Below are 21,600 nucleotides of genomic sequence, written 5' to 3'. Positions count from 1 at the left end.
TCATCACTGGTTCCCTTCAGTTCCTCGGCTCCTCCAACGCTTACTCCACTATGCTCCTCTGGACTCCAGCTACACATTGCCATGTGGATCCCCTGCTCCACCTCCAGTTTCTGAAGACTATCGCCCGTTGACCAGTCGGCTCCACCTTGACTCCTCCATCCCTCGACTCCACCTTGGCTCCTCCCTCTCTCGACTCCACCTTGGCTCCTCCCTCCCTGGACTCCATCTTGGCTCCTCCCTCCCTCGACTCCACCTTGGCCCCTCCCTCCCTCGACTCCACCTTAGCTCCTCCGTCCCTTGACTCTGCATTGGCTCCTCCCTCCCTCGACTCCACCTTAACTCCTCCCTCCCTCGACTTTGCCTTGGCTCCTCCCTCCCTCAACTCCACCTTGGCTCCTCCCTCCCTCGACTCTGCCTGGGATCATCGTCCTTACGGCTCCACCGGTTCAGGCCTTCAGTTCTCTCAGTGTTTGGTCCAGTGACGTTTATGTGGTTATTTTACTGTGATTACAATGTCCTGTGTGTTCTTAGTTTATTGTTTCTGTTGGGTTCTCCTTGTCATTATGTGCTCACTACAACCACTGTTTGTGACATTAGTTACATTTATTGTATTTTATTCACAGATTCTCATCCGTCAGATTGAGGATTCTGATAATGTTTTTGCCATCAGCACTGCCATCAGTAACCTGCTGTCTTTAACTCAGGACGGGCCACAACTCTGCAGCATCATCGCTAAAGTATGGCAACACACACACACACACACACACACACACACACACACACACACACACACACACACACACACACACACACACACACACACACACACACACACTACACTACACCACACACACACATACTCTCTCTCTCTCTCTCTCACACACACACACACACACACACACACACACACACACACACACACACACACACATTGCTGTGATCATGTGATCAGCTCCTTCTGGAATCTCACTTCTTATGTAATGTTTACACTTTGCATGCATTTGTTCACATTGTTTCTCTTTAACCAAATTTGCAATAAAATGCAAATGAGTTCCAGCTCCGCCAGATCAGATGGAGATCATATGAGTTCACACCGCACGCTTGTTTCGGTTGGATTCATGTCTTCTGGGCCAGTTCAGGGCACTAACTTGCCTTTCCAAGTCATTCCTTTATTTAGCTTATTTGGCTTAAGTATGTCAAGATCCTGGGCACTTATTCACACAAGTAGAACTCATATTTACATGATTATGCTTCAATAACATATTTCAGATCAGCAATACAGTTTATAGTGAGCTTGATAAAGTGATGTATTGTTAGTATGACACTGGAAGGTTTGGTCTAATGAGTCCATTAGCCGTCTGGTGCTCCTGGTGTGATTCTGATCAGATCGATACTGCCCCATCAGCAGGTGTACTGATCACGGAGACAGCCGTGTTTTGTCTGTGAGAGGACAGACCATCTGAAGTCAGCGTGTTAAAGATCTGTCACCGCTTTCCTTCTCACACTGATCATCAAATCATTTAACAGGGAAAACCGAATAACCCTTTCAGAAAATAAGTTTATTCAGTTGTGCTCATTAGTATAGTTCTTTTAATCCAAAGTAAGAAAGTGTACTTTCAGTCTACTTTTTAAGTGTTTTTCTCAGAAAAAGACAAAGAGATAAATCATAAGCTGCGGCGGTCGAGTGTGTGAAGTGTCCAACATTTCACAGGTAGTTTTTTGGGGTTAATGAAGTGCATCCTCCGTGGGTTTGAAGAGCACTTGCTCTTGATGGAAACGAGACGCTAACATCTGAACGGCAGAGCTGACATAACATCTGCCAAGCTAATAATAATTACATCTCTCTTTTAGGAATGAACGAGCATTATCAAACTACAAAAATATCAGTCGGGAATATTGTTAAAGAAAGAAAAATCGCAAATAAAAAATGACTACAACTGTAGCCCACAAAAACAACTCCCGACTGGGAGAGTGATGCAGAGATGATGTTTGCTTTGAGATATTTTTTGAGTGCTAACGTCACTGAACGCAGACGAGCATGTGTGTGTGTGTGTGTGCAGACTGAGGCTCTCTAGCATAACACCCAGAGTCACCAACACATGATTGAGCTTATTCACATAATGACAGTGGTTAGATCGGCTCACAGCCATTTCCTCTGTAGTGCCACAGATTTCTGCCATCCACAGCTCTGGGGTAAAGGACACTGATCTTCTGTCTGCATTACACACACACACACACACACACACACACACACACACACACACACACACACACACATTTGGAATATTAGAAATGGCAAACTAAGTAGAACTGATGTTTATAGAAATCTTTAGGTGTCCAAATGATTAATTGATTAACATCAGTCAGATAAAATAATAGACAAATGTATTGAACTGAACGAGAAGGGATACAAATCAAAAGTGTGCCAGTAAGAGCTTTATGAACGGCAGTTTCTGTGAATAAAATAATAATATTGATGAAACACTTATTTTGTGTAGTGAAATGGATACTGTGGTTTTATGTATTGTACCCAACTGAAGCACAACTGAAAATATGTTGAAATATTTGAGAAAGCACGCTCTGATGATCTGATGATCTGTTATTAGTGTGTGTGTGATGATCCTGTAAGTGTGTGTTGCTGAAGAGCAGAGTTTGTCCACAGGAGGGAGCAGTGGAGGCTCTGCTGATGATCTGATGATCTGTTATTAGTGTGTGTGTGATGATCCTGTAAAGCCCCGTTTCCACCACAGGAACTTTACCCAGGAACCAGGAACTTTGGGTGGAACTTCGTGTGTTTAGACCGCAGGAACCAGGGTCTAAATGAAGTTCCGGGTAAATATTTCCCCCTCCAAACGGCCCTGCTCGCGAGGTAGTACTTTTTCAAAGTTCAGGAACTTTCGAGGGCGGGACTTGGGCGCTGAACACGCTGATTGGTTGAGCTCTAGGCAGCATTTTATTTCAACTCGGCATTTTTAAAAGTCGTTTGCGAGGTTCGGTCTACGTTCAGTAATAATCAGTCGTACACGCCGCGCTCATGTTGACAAGAGAGGAAAGTTAATTTTTCTGAGGGGTTAACTTTTTATTTCGTGAGTTATGAAGATAATGTTGGAGTAATGACACAGCGTATATTGCCCCAGGCAGTTTTTACTTTAACTGCGCCTGACAGAAGATTTTTTTTTTCTCAGATGATTATTTAAACAAATAAATAGCTTATAATATAATACTGTATTAGTCCTGGTGGCCGTTAAGAGTTGCTATGGCTTCAGTTAACACACTCCAGCTGCTGGAGAAAACAGCGGAGACATTTCTGATGCGGCAGACAAACTGCTTGACAAAATGATTGCGATTGAAAGTCATCACATGTAAACACCAGATCGGTTTAGATAACGTCTCATGTAAACAGTCCACTAAATCTTTCAATCGGTACACACAAACATGATTACTGTCCGTTAGGGCTGTCATTTTTGAAAAAAATCTAATTGAACGGAATTAAAATATCAAGCAATGCATTCGAATATATTCAATGATCTACAGCGCCGTCATCTCCAGCAGCTGGAATGTGTTTACGGATGCCATAGCAGCTCTCAGCGGCCACCAGCACTTACGGTTTGATAAAAGCTATTCATTTGTTGTAAAGTGTAATAATCATCTCAGAAAAAATAAATTCTAATGTCAGGCGCAGTTGAAGTAGTTAATGATTGTTTGCTTACATAGGCTTAGGGACAGTGTCATTATGCCAACATTATCTTCATAACTTCTTATGAAATAAAAAGTTTATCCCTCAGAAAAATGTATTTTCCTCTCTTTAATGCTTGGTGCATGAGCGCGGCGTGTGCTCTTCAGTGGTGAAGGCGCGCGCTGTGTACATCACATAAGGACGCACACTCAAAAGTAATCCGGTCAGGTCATGGTGAAATGTTTAGTTTGATCGATTAATGAAAAGGTTTATCCACCCATCTCAAAACGATTACAATTTCATTCAGTTTGGGCATTTTTATTACGATTGATCAGGTGTTTATATGGAGCATTTTCCTTCAGATTGGACTTTTAAACTACAGTGCTCCATGTAAACGCACCGACAGTAAAAGAAATTGGGCTACATGGCACTTTAAAAACCGGATAGTTTATTTATAGTTCGATTACGGATATTTCACGTCATCTTCGAATGCATATTCGAATATTGAATAAAAAGTGACAGCCTTGTCCGTCACTAGCTTGGAGGAGCAGTACTCGCAGTCCTACATCACCGGACTAATCTGCCTAATCTTCTCGGAACTTTATCGCGGTCGAAACGCAGACAGCTGCAGGTCTGGGGGGGAGAAAAGTTCCTGTAGAAAAGTTCCTGGTACAAATTGTTCCGGGTAATTTTGGTGGAAACGGGGCTTAAGTGTGTGTTGCTGAAGAGCAGAGTTTGTCCACAGGAGGGAGCAGTGGTGGCTCTGCTGATGATCTGTTATTAGTGTGTGTGTGATGATCCTGTAAGTGTGTGTTGCTGAAGAGCAGAGTTTGTCCACAGGAGGGAGCAGTGGAGGCTCTGCTGATGATCTGATGATCTGTTATTAGTGTGTGTGTGATGATCCTGTAAGTGTGTGTTGCTGAAGAGCAGAGTTTGTCCACAGGAGGGAGCAGTGGAGGCTCTGCTGATGATCTGTTATTAGTGTGTGTGTGATGATCCTGTAAGTGTGTGTTGCTGAAGAGCAGAGTTTGTCCACAGGAGGGAGCAGTGGAGGCTCTGATGATGATCTGATGATCTGTTATTAGTGTGTGTGTGATGATCCTGTAAGTGTGTGTTGGTGAAGAGCAGAGTTTGTCCACAGGAGGGAGCAGTGGAGGCTCTGCTGATGATCTGTTATTAGTGTGTGTGTGATGATCCTGTAAGTGTGTGTTGCTGAAGATCAGAGTTTGTCCACAGGAGGGAGCAGTGGAGGCTCTGATGATGATCTGATGATCTGTTATTAGTGTGTGTGTGATGATCCTGTAAGTGTGTGTTGCTGAAGATCAGAGTTTGTCCACAGGAGGGAGCAGTGGTGGCTCTGCTGAAGATCTGCCGGCAGGACTGCTTCAGCTCTCTCTACGCTCACGCCCTCAGGACTCTGGCCTCCATCTGCTGTGTGGAAGAGGGCATCAGCCAGCTGGAGAAGGTACACACACACACACACACACACACACACACACACACACACACACACACACACACACACAACAGCCCACATGTGTTGGAGAGGAGAAAACACAAAAACTTTAATTCAAATGAAAATATAAAGTCAGCAATTACCAATCTCACTGACACTGAAACATTAGTTAGCACCTCAAGTTTAACTATATCTGACTAAAGTTACACTGTAAAAAATGCTCTTCTAATATCAAACAAATCTTAAATCAAGATGCATTTACTAGATCAATAAAATGAAAATATATTTTTTGCTTGTTTTCTGGGGGAAAATTCAAAATGAAATAAGTTTTTGCCTAAAACACAATAATAATCTGGAGTGAGAAAAATAATCTTATTTCTGATTGAAATCTTGTTTCTCGTTTCCGTCCCAATCAGAAATAAGATTATTTTTCTCACCCCATTGGCAGATCATTTTGCCTGTTTTAAACAAAAACTCTCTTCATATTGAATTTTCCCCCAGAAAACAAGCAAACATATCTTCTGTCGTTTGACTGATCTAGTGAATGCATCTTAATTTAAGAATATTTAGATATTTGGACTGGAAACAAAAAAACTAAAGACTAAATAAGAAGAGCATTTTTTGCAGTGTTACAAGTAATTTCAAATACCCAAAAATGATACAAAACATATGACTAGAAGTGTTTAAGTGCTTAAAGTAAATTGCATACGAAGACATTTTCACTAAACCGTAATAATCTATATCTTTAAAGAGTGTTTATGAGTGAGTGTGTTCTGTGTGTTATTATCCCTGCTCTATTGAGTGAGGTTATGGTTGCCATCGGCTCTATAGAGCTATTTTCAGTTTGTGTAACAATGCCACTGTGTGGTGATGGATTATATTAGCACAACTGCACAGATTACTGTAAATCACACGAGTTTCATTCAGTTTGATCTCAGCATTGGTGAAAATAATACATGAAAAAAGAGCTTAGATTTAATGCAGCTCAGTTTTCTTTGAGCTGCATAAATAAATGCATCTTGACATACAGTTTCTGAAAAACAGACATCTTCAGCTCACAGTGAGTGTGTGTGTGTGTGTGTGTGTGTGTGTGTGTGTGTGTGTGTGTGTGGTGATCAGGTGGATGGCATCCTGTGTCTGGCAGATATCCTGACGGACGGCTCGTGTGCGGAGGCGACTCGAGCGGAGGCGGCGGCAGTCATGGCTCAGATCACGTCTCCGCACCACAGCTCCACTCAACACCTCGCCAGCTTCCTGGAGAGCATGCAGGACATCGTCACGGCCCTCATCAGTGAGTGCTTCATCAACACACTTTATTCTTTAGTAACTTTATTCAAATTTCTGAAGTTTTTGATACCTGTTGCACATCTGCGTTGCATCGAGTCAACCAGAAACAGATATTTCAGCCCAGGATGAACAAACTACATGCCACAGTTCCTGTGAATTTTTGGGTTTTGCTTCAGAAACTGCATTTTTTATATCACTCCAGAAGTCGTCAATGGGGTTGAGGTCGAGGGATGGAGAAGGCCACTCCATTATCTTAAACCTTTTTATCTAGAACCCAGATGTTGTTAGCTTACTCGTGTGTTTGGGGTTGTTGACCCATTTCAGGGGCATTTCCTTTCCGGCACAGGGCAACATAATCTGTTTAAGTATTTTAATGTATTCAAACTGATCCATGATTCCTGGTATGTGATAAAAAGGCCCAACACCGTAGTATGAATACAGCTTGTTGAATGAGTCTGGGTGTCTACGATTCGACGTCTTTATGGGTCAGCTCTCGGAAGGGTGTAGAGAAATCACTGAAACTAGCTAACCCTCCCTAGAAAGCATGGTAGGGCTGTAGGGTTCTCTGAGACTTACATCTCTGTAAATGCTTTAATCAGAAGGGTCTGGTTTTAATTCTTCATTTGTGAACACATGTTCTGCATAACATACCTCTGATAGCCAAAACTTACACTTGAGAGGGGGTTCAGTCTGAGGTTAAACTTATGTGCATGATCCTCACATCCAACCTTGAGATTTACGTTGTGTTCCTCCCCGTCCTTTACTTCCTCCAGAATGTGGTCCTGTATAATAACACATGGATAGCCTGTGAATATTTAACTCTTTGGCACACTTCACTCGCTGTGCTGATTGCAGATGGCATGATGTGTAGAAATCGGAATGTCCTCAGAGAAACTTTCCAGAAAGAAACAGAGGAGACTACCATACACATGAGGTGGTGCAGACGCAGGAGGGCCTTAAGGTCTCTTAGCTCAATGCATATCCTTGTAAAAAGTCTGTTAGACCCATCAATGGCCTCACATTTCTCTTCACGAGAGGTCATATACCATTTCTGATGAGCGGCAGGTGAGTGAGGCAAAGCCTGCTGTGGGTATCTCCTGACCTCCACGGGCCATGAGCTTGTGTTCTTCCATGAGCTTAATTTGTTTTACATTTACATTTATTAATTTAGCAGATGCTTTTGTCCAAAGCGACTTACAACTGAAGAATACAGGAAGCGATTTGTCATGAAGAGGCAAAAAATCATTCGCCTAAGTTTTGGACATTGCCTAGAGTAGCATAAGCTAGAATAGGGAGGGAATAGAGGAAAATGTGGTTTTGTTTATTATTAATGTTTAAAGATGAGATTAAATGCTCATGGAAGAGATTTTCAGTTTTCAGCTGTCCTTTGAATGTTTTCTGTGATTCTGCATTTCAGATGGAGGTGGGGAACAGCAAGAAACAGTGAATGAAAATGTTCTGGAAAGAGATTTCATGCCTCTTTAGCTGAGTGAAGGCTTCTGGTGGGGGTGTAGACTTGTAGGCGCGAGTCGAAGTATGTGGTGCTGAGCTTGTGCTGGATCTGTAAGCAAGCGCCAACACCTTAAACTTGATGCGGGCAGCGAGTGGTAGCCAATGCAGAGAGATGAAAAGAGGTGTGACGAGCTCTTTTGGGCACATTGAAGACAAGATATGCCACAGCATTCTGGATCATTTGCAGCATTTTGATCGCACATAATGGAAGTCCAGCCAGAAGAGCATTGCAGTAGTAATAGAAATTACCAGGGTTTGGACAAGAAGCTGTGTTGCATGCTCTTTAAGGAATGGTCTGATGTTCCTGATGTTGTGCTGCACAAACCTGCATGTCCGAGCTGGCTTAGAAATGTGGTCTTTGAAGGACAACTGGTCATCAAAGATTACTCCAAGATTTCTGACCGATCCTGAAGGGGTAATGAAAGATGAACCTAGCTGGATGCTGAAGTAGTGATGTAGGGTTGGATTAGCAGGGAAGACAAGCAGCTCACTCTTTGCTAAGTTGAGCTTCAGGTGATGTTTTTTCATCTATGCCGTAATATTTGCTAGGCAGCGTGAGATTCGTACATGTACTGTGCAATCATCTGCTTTAAATGAGAGGTAGAGCTGTGTCATCAGCATAGCAATGATATGAGAGGCCGTGTGCCTGAATTATGGGTCCCAATGATGCAGTGTAAATGGAGAAGAGGAGAGGTCGAAGCACTGAGCCCTGAGGAACCCCCGTGGTCAGCTTATGTGTTTTGGATACCTCTCCTCTCCAGGCAACGTTTAAAGACCTACCTGTGAGATAGGACTCAAACCAGTGAAGTGAGATCCCTGTGATGCCCAATGATGAGAGGGTGGACAGAAGAATCTGATGATTCACCGTGTCAAAGGCAGCAGATAGATCAAGGAGGATGAGGACTGATGATTTGAATGCAGCTTTAGCCAGCCGCAGGGCTTCAGTAACTGACAATAATGCAGTCTCAGTTGAGTGGCCTTTTTTGAAACCTGACTGGTGTACGTCCAACTGATTAAACTGAAAGAGGAAAGATGAAACCTGGTTGAAAACAACTCATTCAAGTGTTTTTGCTATGAATGGAAGGAGAGAAACAGGTCTGTAGCTGTGGTGTAGTTATGCAGTGAGTGCATGTAATTCCTCATCGACTCCACTAGAGGGCCACCTTGGATATACGACTGTGGGGGGATTACTTTAGAAAAAGAAGAGTTGTTGTTGTATCTACATTTGACTGAGCAGCACTAGCTAACATAGTGTGCTCGGTAATAAATATGACGTTCTGAGTTTATTAGGGTCTGCCTGTGTAGTTTGTCATTGCACGCTACAACAGAAGGAACACTACATGGTGTCAGAAGACAGTCATTTTATGAACTCAAACCTGCATTTAACAGCTCTGAGACGCGACGGAGAAAGTCAGCGCATCGGGACCGAAGTGAGTCTGCAAAAGAAAAATAAACATGGATCAATTCAGATTACCACCTCCATTAGTCCTAACGGGAAATACAGGCGAAAATTGGAGAAGATGGATACAGCGGTTCAACATTTACATGACTGCTACAGGATCAGACTCAAAATCTGAGAAGGTAAAAGTAGCCATTCTACTTCATGCATTAGGAGAGGAAGCCTTAGAGGTGTACAACTCGCTGTCTATTGAGGCAGAGGGAGAGAATGAAACAATGCAAGAAATAATAACAGCACTGGAGAAGTATTGCTTACCCAGGAAGAACGTTGTTTTCGAAAGACACCAATTTTGGGCTTACCCCATGCCTGATTCGATTACCATCGATAAGTACGTCACTGAACTAAAACAAAAGAGTAAAGACTGTGAGTTTGGCCCAACAGAATCTGACATGATAAGAGACAAAATCGTGTTCAGCATTGGTGATCAGCGTTTAAAGGAGAGGCTTTTGAGAGAAATAAATTTAACTCTAGAAAAAACTGTGGACATTTGCAGAGCAGCTGAGGCAGCAAAAACACAGATTCAAGCAATGGGAGAGCAGAATAAAACTGTTCACGCCATTAAAAAGAAAACAAAAGATGGAAAACAGAACAAGAGGTATGAAAGAACGTCATTCCAACAGCAAAAAGCAAATGTTGACTCAGTCATCTGCAAAAAGTGCAGAAAATCACACCTTCCACGTCAGTGTCCAGCCTTTGGAGCTACATGTCATGCCTGTGGAAAGCGCAATCACTTCGCCTCAGTGTGCATGTCTGAAAGAAAAGACAATCACCCTAAACATAACAGAAGCGTCACTGTTGATTCACTATTCATCGAAACAGTGGTACTAAAAAAGTCTACCAGCTCCGCACAGAAAGCGTGGTACACAGATGTAGACATTGGAAATGTGACTGTGAAGTTCAAGTTGGACTCAGGTGCTGAAGCCAATATTATACCTCTCGACATTTACCAGTCTCTGCACGAAACAGCATCATTGCAACCGACTTCAACAATGCTGGTGGCGTATGGCGGAACGAAATTGAAGCCAGAAGGTGTGGCTAAGCTGCAGTGCGTCACACCCAAAGTGCAAGTTCTCTTACCATTTTACATCACCAGACACTCGTCCATACCAATACTTGGTAAGGAAGCATGCGAACGGATGCATCTGCTGAAAAGAGTTGACACTGTAGTAATCAAACATCCTACCACTAAAGAGGAGCTGGTAGCGCAACACCCAACTGTCTTTGAAGGTCTTGGTCAGTTTCCGGGTGAACATCATATACATGTCGACCCGAAAGCAATACCAGTCATACATGGTTGTAGAAAAATTCCCTTAGCTGTGCTGAGCTAGTTGAAAGACACACTGGATCAGCTGTTGCAAGCAGACGTTATAGCGCCAGTCACTCAGCCCACTCCATGGGTTAACAGTCTTGTCGTCACAGAGAAAAAGAATGGGTCATTACGAGTATGCTTGGATCCTCGTGACCTAAATAAAGCTGTTCTACGCCAACACTTCTCTATCCCAACAACCGAAGATGTACTATGCCGGAAAGAAAATTTTCTCCATCTTCGATGAAAAGGATGGCTATTGGCAAGTCAAACTTGACATGGATTCTTCTCTCTTATGCACATTAAATACACCATGGGGTAGATACAGATTCAAACGTCTGCCATTTGGTGTCAAGTCTGCTAGTGAAGTCTTCCAACAGTACAACAACGAAGTGTTCGGTGACATTGAAGGTGTATATATTGTAGCTGATGACATGATTGTTGCAGCTGCCACAGAACAAGAACATGATGTCATTGTTGCTAAAATTATGGAGAGAGCGAAAAAACACAATGTTAAATTCAACGCTGACAAGATTCAGTACAAAGTGAACAATGTACACTTCATGGGACATGTGATAACGCCACAGGGTGTAAAAGCAGACGATGGCAAAATACAGGCAGTAGTGAACATGCCAAGACCTACAGATAGACAATCACTACAGCGTCTTTTAGGCATGATCAGATATCTTGCCCCATTTGTTCCAGGTGAGGCATCGCTCACAGCGCCTCTCAGACAGCTACTGAGAAAAGACATGGCATTCCAGTGGCAACCTGAGCACGACACAGCATTGTCTGCACTCAAAATGGCACTGACCAACACACCAGTTCTCAGGTACTATGACCCCAACATAGCACTTACCATACAAACGGACGCATCCAAAGATGGCCTAGGATCATGTCTGCTACAAGAGGGGCAACCAGTTGCATATGCGTCCAGGTCTTTAACTGATACTGAGAAAAACTACGCTCAAATCGAAAAAGAGCTGCTGGCGATTGTTTTTTCGACCAAAAAGTTCCATCAGTACGTATATGGACGCAATGTGAATGTACAGTCAGATCATAAGCCATAGGAGGCTATCTTCAAGAAGCCGCTGAGCAAAGCACCGGCGAGACTCCAACGAATGCTTTTACAGCTGCAAAAATATGAGCTTAATGTCCAATATACACCTGGAAAGGACATGTTAATCGCTGATGCATTGTCACGTGCTATTGCTGAAGGTCAGCACATGACCACAGTTGACCTCAATGAAGAAAGAGTCGTTTATGCGCTTGAAGCAACAGAGGCTCTCAGTGAAGACATGCTAAAGCAGCTAACAGAAGCTACTGCAAGAGACAGTACTTTCCAGTTGCTTGTGAAGATGCAAAATTCAGGATGGCCAACACGCAGAAAGCAACTTGATCCCTCGATCTGTCAGTACTGGCCTGTTAGACACACTGTTGCTGTGCGAGATGGTATCTTACTGGTATCTGACAGGATCCTGATTCCAGAATCAATGAGATCTGAAATGTTGAGGAAACTTCATATCCCATATCAGGGGATGCAGCGCACAAAGGCACATGCTAGACAGCTCATGTATTGGCCTGGTATGACCAAGCATATAGAACAGATGGTAGAAACATGTCCAACGTGCCAACAGTTCCAGCCCAGGAACCAGAAAGAGCCACTCGTCCCTCATGAGATCCCAGAGCTCCCCTGGTTAAAAGTTGCTGCTGACATCTTTGAAATCAGAGGTCAGTCGTTTCTGCTAATTGTTGACTATATGTCTAAATTCCCTGAGGTCATGAACATTAAGGACAAGACAGCATCCACAGTCATTGAAAAGATGAAAGCAGTGTATGCCAGGCACGGCATTCCTAAGGAGCTAGTGAGTGATCACGTGCCATTCGCAAGCTATGAAATGAAGAAATTTGCTGCTGATTGGGGTATTAAGCTGATATACTCAAGCCCAACCTACCCTCAGTCAAATGGGTTGGCAGAGAGAACCATCAAAACATGCCTTGAAAAAAGCAGAACAATCAGGTACGGACCATCACCTTTCTTTGCTTGCGTTAAGGAATACTCCTGTCACAGGTATGCCTTATTCACCAGCGCAAGTTCTGATGGGAAGAGTTCTGAGGAGCACCTTACCAGCATCTAGCGATGTCTTGCGACCAACTACGCCCAAAGGTGTTCATCAGGCGCTTCAAACCCTGCAAAAGAAACAAGAATGTCAATACAATGTGGGAGCAAAAGCCTTACCAGAATTGCATGCAGGAAACACCGTACACATTGAAACAGGCAGAGGATGGCAGCCGGGTCTCGTTGTGTCCAAACGAGATGAGCCAAGGTCATACAACGTTGTCAATGCAGAAGGACGACAGTTGCGTCGCAATAGGCGCCACCTGAGGAAAACAAGTCACAAGTACACAGAGACATTTAATCCCGCCGATGAGCACCATGGTGGTACACACTCTCCCATCTCAGAGCCACAAGAAGCAACAGATAGGCCTGTACAGAGTGTGCCAGAGCAGTTCTTACATAACAGCAGTACCACTACTACCAGGAGTGGTCGGGTGGTGAAAGTTCCTGTGAGGTTTCAAGACTATTGTTTGAACTGACTTTATACAATAGCTAAGTAAATAAGGCTAGTATATGTTTGAGCCTTAAGCAGCTTATTATGTTTGCCACTAATGAAAAGGAAATGTTCCTATGATGTGGACTTTAATATCCATGTTTGGTGTTCATAAGTACTGTTTAAAACTACTGTTTTTTTTCCTGAGAAAAAAGGGGATGTGGTGTAGTTATGCAGTGAGTGCATGTGATTCCTCATCGACTCCACTAGAGGGCCACCTTGGATATACGACTGTGGGGGGATTACTTTAGAAAAAGAAGAGTTGTTGTTGTATCTACATTTGACTGAGCAGCACTAGCTAACATAGTGTGCTCGGTAATAAATATGACGTTCTGAGTTTATTAGGGTCTGCCTGTGTAGTTTGTCATTGCACGCTACACCAGAAGGAACACTACAGTAGCTATCTAAGAGTATTTAATGCAGATTTTTTAAGCAGTTGGGTTACCCCAACAATAAAAAAATACTCTCTATTCTTTATTTTCGTGAACAAAGCTTCAGAAATTACATAACATTTGGCCTCTGTGTCCACTTTAAGATCCACTGAATGTCCACTGATATGCATTGTACAGATTACATCTGTCCATCCATATAGCAGGATTAATCTGTGCTGTTTGTGGAAGTTTATTTTGGCTTGAGCTGCTCTACTGTTTTTTCCCATCTATTCAGCATTTGCTTTGTTGTAGTCTTACAGCACTTATTAAAATGGCCCTGCTGACCATAACCATATCTGATCGCACAGCCTCTACGATCATTGGAAATGATATTTTTGCTATAATATTCACCAGTTCTCACCAATGTTCCCATCAAACACTAGCAGTTTGGGTCTTCTGAAGCCTTCCCCCATTTTATGATGAGGAAGAGAGACAATATCCTGTATGAAATCTTCTCAAATTTGACTTTTTTCTAACTCTTTAAAGATGTTCTTTTTTTCTGCAAGGTCACTTCTGACACCATGACAACTGATGGACACAAGAGCTGTTTAGTAGGATGTCAGTTACTGTCCTGTGTATGGCCTAAAATGAGCACTTCAAACACATTGTTCCTCAACTAATGACCACAAGAAGGCATATCATTTAAGCATTATCAATCAATATATTTATCACAAATAAATATATTACACGTCTCCAAATGACCAGTCCAGATAAGTCTGCAAAAGAAAAATAAGAATTTGAGAGTAAAGATGTTCAGCGCTCCTCTTGTGTGTCTGCAGGTCTGTGTGAGAGCGCATCCTGTGGTGAAGTGTTTCTGTTGGCCTCAGCAGCACTGGCGAACATCACGTTCTTTGACAGCATGGCATGTGAAATCCTCCTGCAGCTCAATGCTGTTCACATCCTGCTTCAGGCCTGCAGAGACCGGCGGCGTGTCGACACGCCATACTCCAAAGACCAGGTACACACCTCACCCTACTCCAAATACCAGGCACACACCTCACCATACTCTAAAGACCCTACTCCAATGACCAGACACACACCTCGCCATACTCTAAAGACCCTACTACAAAGACCAGATAAACACCTCACCATACTCTAAAGACCCCACTCCAAAGACCAGATAAACACCTCGCCATACTCCAAAGACCCTACTCCAAAGACCAGACACACACCTCACCATACTCTAAAGACCCTACTCCAAAGACCAGATACACACCTTACTATACTCTAAAGACCCTACTCCAAAGACCAGATACACACCTCACCATACTCTAAAGACCCTACTCCAAAGACCAGGTACACACCTCGTCAAACTCTAAAGACCCTACTCCAAAGACCAGATACACACCTCACCATACTCTAAAGACCCTACTCCAAAGACCAGGTACACACCTCGTCAAACTCTAAAGACCCTACTCCAAAGACCAGATACACACCTCACCATACTCTAAAGACCCTACTCCAAAGACCAGCTACTCACCTCGCCATCCTCTAAAGACCCTACTCCAAAGACCAGCTACTCACCTCGCCATTCTCTAAAGATCCTTCTCCAAAGACCAGATACACACCTCACCATACTCTAAAGACCCTACTCCAAAGACCAGACACACATCTCACCATACTCTAAAGACCCTACTACAAAGATGAGATACACACCTCACCATACTCTAAAGACCCTACTCCAAAGACCAGATACACATCTCACCATACTCTAAAGACCCTACCCCAAAGACCAGATACACACCTCACCATACTCTAAAGACCCTACTCCAAAGATCAGATACACACCTTACTATACTCTAAAGACCCTACTCCAAAGACCAGATACACACCTCACCATACTCTAAAGACCCTACTCCAAAGACCAGATACACACCTCGCCATATCACAGACACAGTAGTGAACCCATCACAGCACTTCTGCTGTATCATATGCTTGCTGTTCCTAACCCTATCCCTACTCTAAAGACCAAGAGCTCATCTCCCCTTTACTTCATGATTGAATTGGTTCTCATTTCTGTGCTAAAACTAGGGCTGTCAAGTAAAGGCATTAATTTGGTGCGATTAATTATGGGGGGAAACGCCCAGACCTCTATGTCATCTTACATGTAGTTTAGTGACAGGTATGATGCAGGGTAATAACTGACTGTGTGCTAAAACATTCCTTAAAAGTGACTTTGTCTGCATGTCATGTTTTTAAATGCACAATCTTGTTCTGTGTGAATGCCTCACTCAGTTCCCTGCAGTTTAAAGCCCTTATCTCATGTGGCCGTTTAGCAGGTGGGGCTTTAGGGTCAAGCATCTGTTCTCTCCCTAGCAATGCTCCTGATTATAAATCACAAATTAGAGAATGTAATAGTAAAATAAAACACTGCTTTTTGTAAAGGAAATGTGTGATTGACAGGGCATTGTCATGCAGTTGCTTCCGTGTTGTTATAAGTCTTTCTGGGGATTGCATACAGACCCAAGTTAAAAGAGCCTTCTCCCAAATCTCTGGTTTCTGGTGTTTGTGATTCTGTAGTATTGCTCAGCACAGAGTGTTTGTAGTAGGACACGCACTGAAGGAAGATATTTTAAAATGTCTCTGTGGGTGTTTTTAACCATGGCAGTCCCTGGGGTCCAGTGTTGCATTGGATAATTATGTTTGGACTAAAATAGTTTTTTTTTATCTTTCTAAATATCTTCTTGAGTAGGAGTTTCTTAGAAGTTTGGAATAGCATGATGGGGAGTAAATAATGACAAATGTTTCACTTCAGTGTATACTTAACTAATTTATGGCTGCAATAAATATACTTTATGCAACACTGGCAGCCAGGAATACTTTTAGCCTTTTACAGTGTAGTAGTACTACTATAAACGTAGAATAATGACAACTTGACACAATGCTTCAATCCCTGCAGGTTGTGACAATCCTTGCAAATCTGTCCGTTCTGGAGCAATGCACTGCAGATGTTCTGGAGGAGAAGGGTATGTGCACAAAAGATCCACACGTCAGCCGATGCCGAGTGTTTTCATGTGTCTTCCAGTGACATGTTGTGTGTGTGCAGGAATAGAGCCACTGCTGGTGTTGCTGAATGAGACGCCGTCATCCTCCAGTCCATCAGAGGGCGCCGCATGCGAGCGGGTTCAACAGAAAGCTGCAGTCACACTGGCTCGCCTCAGCAGAGACCCGCTGGTGGCTCAGACTGCCATACAGCTCCGGGGTACAACACAACACAGCTCAACACAAATAGACCTGACTACTGTCACTCCACTCAGCCTTAGCTTGAGCCTCAAAGTCTTTTATCCCCAACCTCTGTGAACTGAGATTAGAGATTGCGTTACTCCGCTAGAAATGTTATGGTTCCCTGTTAGTCCGATGGGGACGTTTAATTCGGGACTGCTCTGTAACATATCCTGTTCAGTATAGTCTCTAAACTACATTACCATAACATTTGCAGGACCTTTAGGGGACCAACCTAGAATTATATTTTTGGTCGTATTTGGTCCTTCCATCAAGTTTACTGAATGTGTTCAGAACATGTGTGTGTTTGTGAATCAATGTACACTGGGCTGCTTTGCTAATGAGGATCAGTAAAACAGGTTTTGCCCAAAATTTGCTTCTCAAAGATGGATCAATACCAACCCTTCGTGATCCAACTTCATATCCAGAACACACAAGTACTGAACTGTATAATGTGTGTTTGCAACTCACCTTTCTGAATATACTAATGTTGCTAAAGCTACCATTGCCTTTTGTATTTACAGAGACTAGAGCTTGTACAATGCAGAAGCGCACTTTTATTACTTATTAAAAATAAAACTAATGACATATCTCTGATCTCTGTGAATACAGTCAGAGGCAATGCTAACTTTAGCCACATTAGCCGTCAGCGTCCTAACAAGCCCATTCACAAAATATAACGTGCAGTACTTGGGTGTTCTGGATATGAGGTTGGATCACGAAGACTTGGTATTGAGCCATCTCTGAGAAGTAAATTTTGTGCAAATCCTGTTTTACCGACCCTCATTAGTAAAGAAATACATCATTAGATACATCAGCAACCTAATTGCTCATACCAGCTCATCCACTTCTCAGGTTTGATCCAGCACCTACCGGACTCAAAAACTGCCTGTCTGCTATCTCTTCTCCTATTGCTCATCTGATCAATTGTTCTTTTTCTTCTGGTTCTGTCCCACTATTATTAAAAACAGCTGTGGTCACTCCAATTTTAAAGAAACCTGGGATGGACTCTTCAGTCATGAATAATTTCAGACCTATTTCTAATCTTCCTTTCGTCGCAAAGCTGCTTGAAAAAGTAGCTGCCTCTCAACTACAAGCTCATCTCTTAGCAAACAATCTTCCAGATCCCTTTCAATCAAGTTCAAGTTCAAGAGTTCAAGAGTTTTATTTGTCACATACACAGTTATACAGAATACAACCGGCAGTGAAATGTAAACAGGTCCGCTCCATGGACAGCAAATAACAATAAACAAAAAAAGCACAAATCTCAGCCTCCCTGGGAAAGTCTATGCCAGGGTACTGGAGAGGAGAATTTGGCCGATAGTGGAACCTCGGATTCAAGAGGAGCAGTGTGGTTTTCGTCCCGGTCGTGGAACGCTGGACCAGCTCTATATCTTTCACAGGGTGCTGGAGGGTTCATGGGAGTTTGCCCAACCAGTCCACATGTGCTTTGTGGATTTGGAGAAGGCATTCGACCGTGTTCCTCGTGGCACCCTGTGGGGGGTGCTCTGGGAGTATGGGCTCCGGGGCCCCTTGCTTAGGGCAGTACGGTCCCTTTACGACCAGAGCAGGAGCTTGGTTCGCATTGCCGGCAGTAGGTCAAATTTGTTCCCGGTGCATGTTGGTCTCCGGCAGGGCTGCCCTTTGTCACCGGTTCTGTTCATAACTTTTATGGACAGAATTTCTAGACGCAGCCAAGGGCCGGAGAGTGTCCGGTTTGGGGACCACGCGATTTCATCACTGCTCTTTGCAGATGATGTTGTCGTGTTGGCAACCTCAGACCGGGACCTTCAACATGCACTGGGACGGTTTGCAGCCGAGTGTGAAGCGGCTGGGATGAGAATCAGCACCTCCAAGTCCAAGGCCATGGTTCTCAGTCGGAAAAGGGTAGCTTGCTCACTTCAGGTTGGTGGAGAGTTCTTGCCTCAAGTGGAGGAGTTTAAGTATCTTGGGGTCTTGTTCACGAGTCAGGGAAGGATGAAACAGGAGATTGACAGACGGATTGGTGCAGCATCTGCAGTAATGCGGGCGTTGTACCGGTCTGTCGTGGTGAAGAAGGAGCTGAGCCGTAAGGCGAAGCTCTCGATTTACCGGTCAATCTACGTTCCTACTCTCACCTATGGTCATGAGCTGTGGGTCATGACCGAAAGGACAAGATCCCGGATACAGGTGGCTGAAATGAGCTTTCTCCGCAGGGTGGCTGGGCGCTCCCTTAGAGATAGGGTGAGAAGCTTGGTCACTCGGGAGGAGCTCAGAGTAGAGCCGTTGCTCCTTCACATCGAGAGGAGCCAGCTGAGGTGGCTCGGGCATCTATTTCAGATGCCTCCTGGACGCCTTCCCAGGGAGGTGTTCCGGGCATGTCCCACCGGGAGGAGGCCCCGGGGAAGACCCAGGACACGCTGGAGGGATTATGTCTCCAGGCTGGCCTGGGAACGCCTCGGGGTACCCCCGGAGGAGCTGGAGGAAGTGGCCAGATAGAATGAAGTCTGGGCGTCTCTGCTTAGACTGTTGCCCCCGCAACCCGGCCCCGGATAAGCAGAAGATGATGGGTGGATGGATGGAAAAAAAGCACAATAAATTATAAAATAGGAATAGGATAAAGTTGCTAAATGGTAAATGGACTGCATTTATATAGCGCTTTTATCCAAAGCGCTTTACATTTTTGCCTCACATTCACCCATTCACACACCGACGGCGATGTCAGCCATGTAAGGCGCCATCCAGCTCGTCGGGAGCAGCTGGGGTTAGGTGTCTTGCTCATGGACACTTCGACACTTGGTCAGGTGGAACCGGGGATTGAACCACCAACCTTCTGGTTTGTAGACAACCTACATGAACCACTGAGCCACTGCTGCCCAGTTGCTATATATATATACATATGTAGAATTATGAAAAATCAAGTAAAAGAAAAAAGAGATGTGGAATAAAATAAGTGAGATAAAGTAAACTGGAGACTATAAAAATAAATACGTGGATAACAGAAGTGCAGGAGTGTAATGTGCAAACAGCATTATAATGAGTAGTTACATGGAACACAAGAATAAAGTGCAGTGCAATATCAGTATGTGAGTTTGTTGGTACTGAAGTGAGGTGAAGTCACATGTTGTTAAGTAACAGCGTTCAGGAGTCTGATGGCCTGTGGGAAGAAACTCCTCCTGAGTCTCTCAGTTTTGGCCATCAGGCTACGGAAGCGCTTACCAGAAGGCAGCCGGGTGAAGTGGGGGTTGGCCGGGTGATTAATGTCCTTGATGATTTTTGTCCTGAACCTTTATAGAACATGATTCTTGATGATTTTTGTTAAAATCTGGCTTTTGGTAACATTTGACTCTTCTCTTACATTTCAAGCTCATTAGTTCAGTTACCAATACTGCATTCTATCACCTTCGTAACATCGCCCGACTGGGACCAGCTCTCAGCGCTAAGGATACCGAAACTCTAATCAAAGTTTTAATAACCTTGCGTCTTAACTACTGTAATTCACTGCTTATTGGGCTTCCAGCTAAAACAATCACTAGACTACAATATGTACAAAATTCTGCTGCCAGAGTCATCCGTCAAGTTAAAAAAATCAGACCACATTTCCCCTTTGCTCTATAATCTACATTGGCTACCTGTTTCTGTCCGCATCTTATATAAAATTATACTGTTAACTTTTAAATGTCTGCATGGACTTGCTCCCCATTATTTATCTGAGCTGCTGCACTGGTATTCTCCTTCACGTACTCTCCAGTCATCTGACTCTAGAGTACTCACTGTACCTCATTTCCACCTTTCTACTATGGGTGGCAGATCATTCATTGCTGTGGCCCCGAAAGCTGGAATTCCCTCCTTGTTACTATATCCTCCTTCAAATATCACCTAAAAACATATCCTTTCTTACAGTATTTCCAATCCTCCTCTGCTTAGAGTTTTTTTTCTCTTCTGTATATTATGTATGTTTATGTTCTACATTGTATATGTGTGCCTATTTTGTGTATGTTTTGTGTATGACGACCTTGAATTGGGAAAGGTACTATATAAATAAAAGTTGTTATTAATATTAGAGCAGCCTAGCTTACACTGATTCACACACACATTCTGAACACATTGAGTAAACGTGCTGGAAGGACAAAATATGACCAAAAATATAATTCTAGGTCGATCCCCTAAAGATCCTGCAAATGTGATGGGAATGTAGTGTAAAGCACTGAACAAGAGCAGTCACAAATGAAACATCCCATCAGACTAACAGGAAAACATTTGAGAACGTTCTGTTAATGTCCCATTCTTTGTAACGTTGCAGTGCAACCATAGAATAACCAAACTGGAAATCCCTAATGTTCTATAAAGGTTCAGGATCTTTGTCACCTTTAGAAAACTTTTAGGGAACAGTGTGCAAGGTTGTGAGAACATCTATACCAACATTAGTAGATCACAAAGAATGTTACCTGTGCTCAAATACTGCACACGCTTATCTGAGAGAAAAAAAAGCTATGTGAAAAAAAAGCTACTTGTGCTAATCAAACCACTGTGCATTTGAGAAAATACAGTAAATCATGCTCAGCTTTTTATCTGATTTTTTAAAGCTGAGGCATGATATTTAGGTTTATCCTCAAGCTTGTTAGACTATGCAGATTGTAGGAATTGAAACATGTGGTAT

General features: G+C 43.3%; 1 protein-coding gene across 1 annotated transcript in view; it reads left to right on the top strand.

Annotated features, from left to right (window-relative positions):
• LOC137064975 (protein inscuteable homolog) overlaps nt 1-21,600 on the top strand; it is a 69,737-nt gene that overhangs the window by 47,235 nt on the left and 902 nt on the right. Inside the window, exons 6-11 of the mRNA XM_067436538.1 lie at nt 624-737; nt 5,016-5,141; nt 6,252-6,423; nt 14,519-14,697; nt 16,639-16,705; nt 16,786-16,941. Coding sequence (XP_067292639.1) covers nt 624-737; nt 5,016-5,141; nt 6,252-6,423; nt 14,519-14,697; nt 16,639-16,705; nt 16,786-16,941 — 814 coding nt within the window. The remainder of the gene's footprint in view (nt 1-623; nt 738-5,015; nt 5,142-6,251; nt 6,424-14,518; nt 14,698-16,638; nt 16,706-16,785; nt 16,942-21,600) is intronic.

Source organism: Pseudorasbora parva, chromosome 25 (assembly GCF_024679245.1).
Source record: "Pseudorasbora parva isolate DD20220531a chromosome 25, ASM2467924v1, whole genome shotgun sequence".
Taxonomy (NCBI): domain Eukaryota; kingdom Metazoa; phylum Chordata; class Actinopteri; order Cypriniformes; family Gobionidae; genus Pseudorasbora; species Pseudorasbora parva.
The sequence above is the reverse complement of the archived record's forward strand: the minus strand, read 5'-3'. Positions and strand labels throughout refer to the sequence as shown.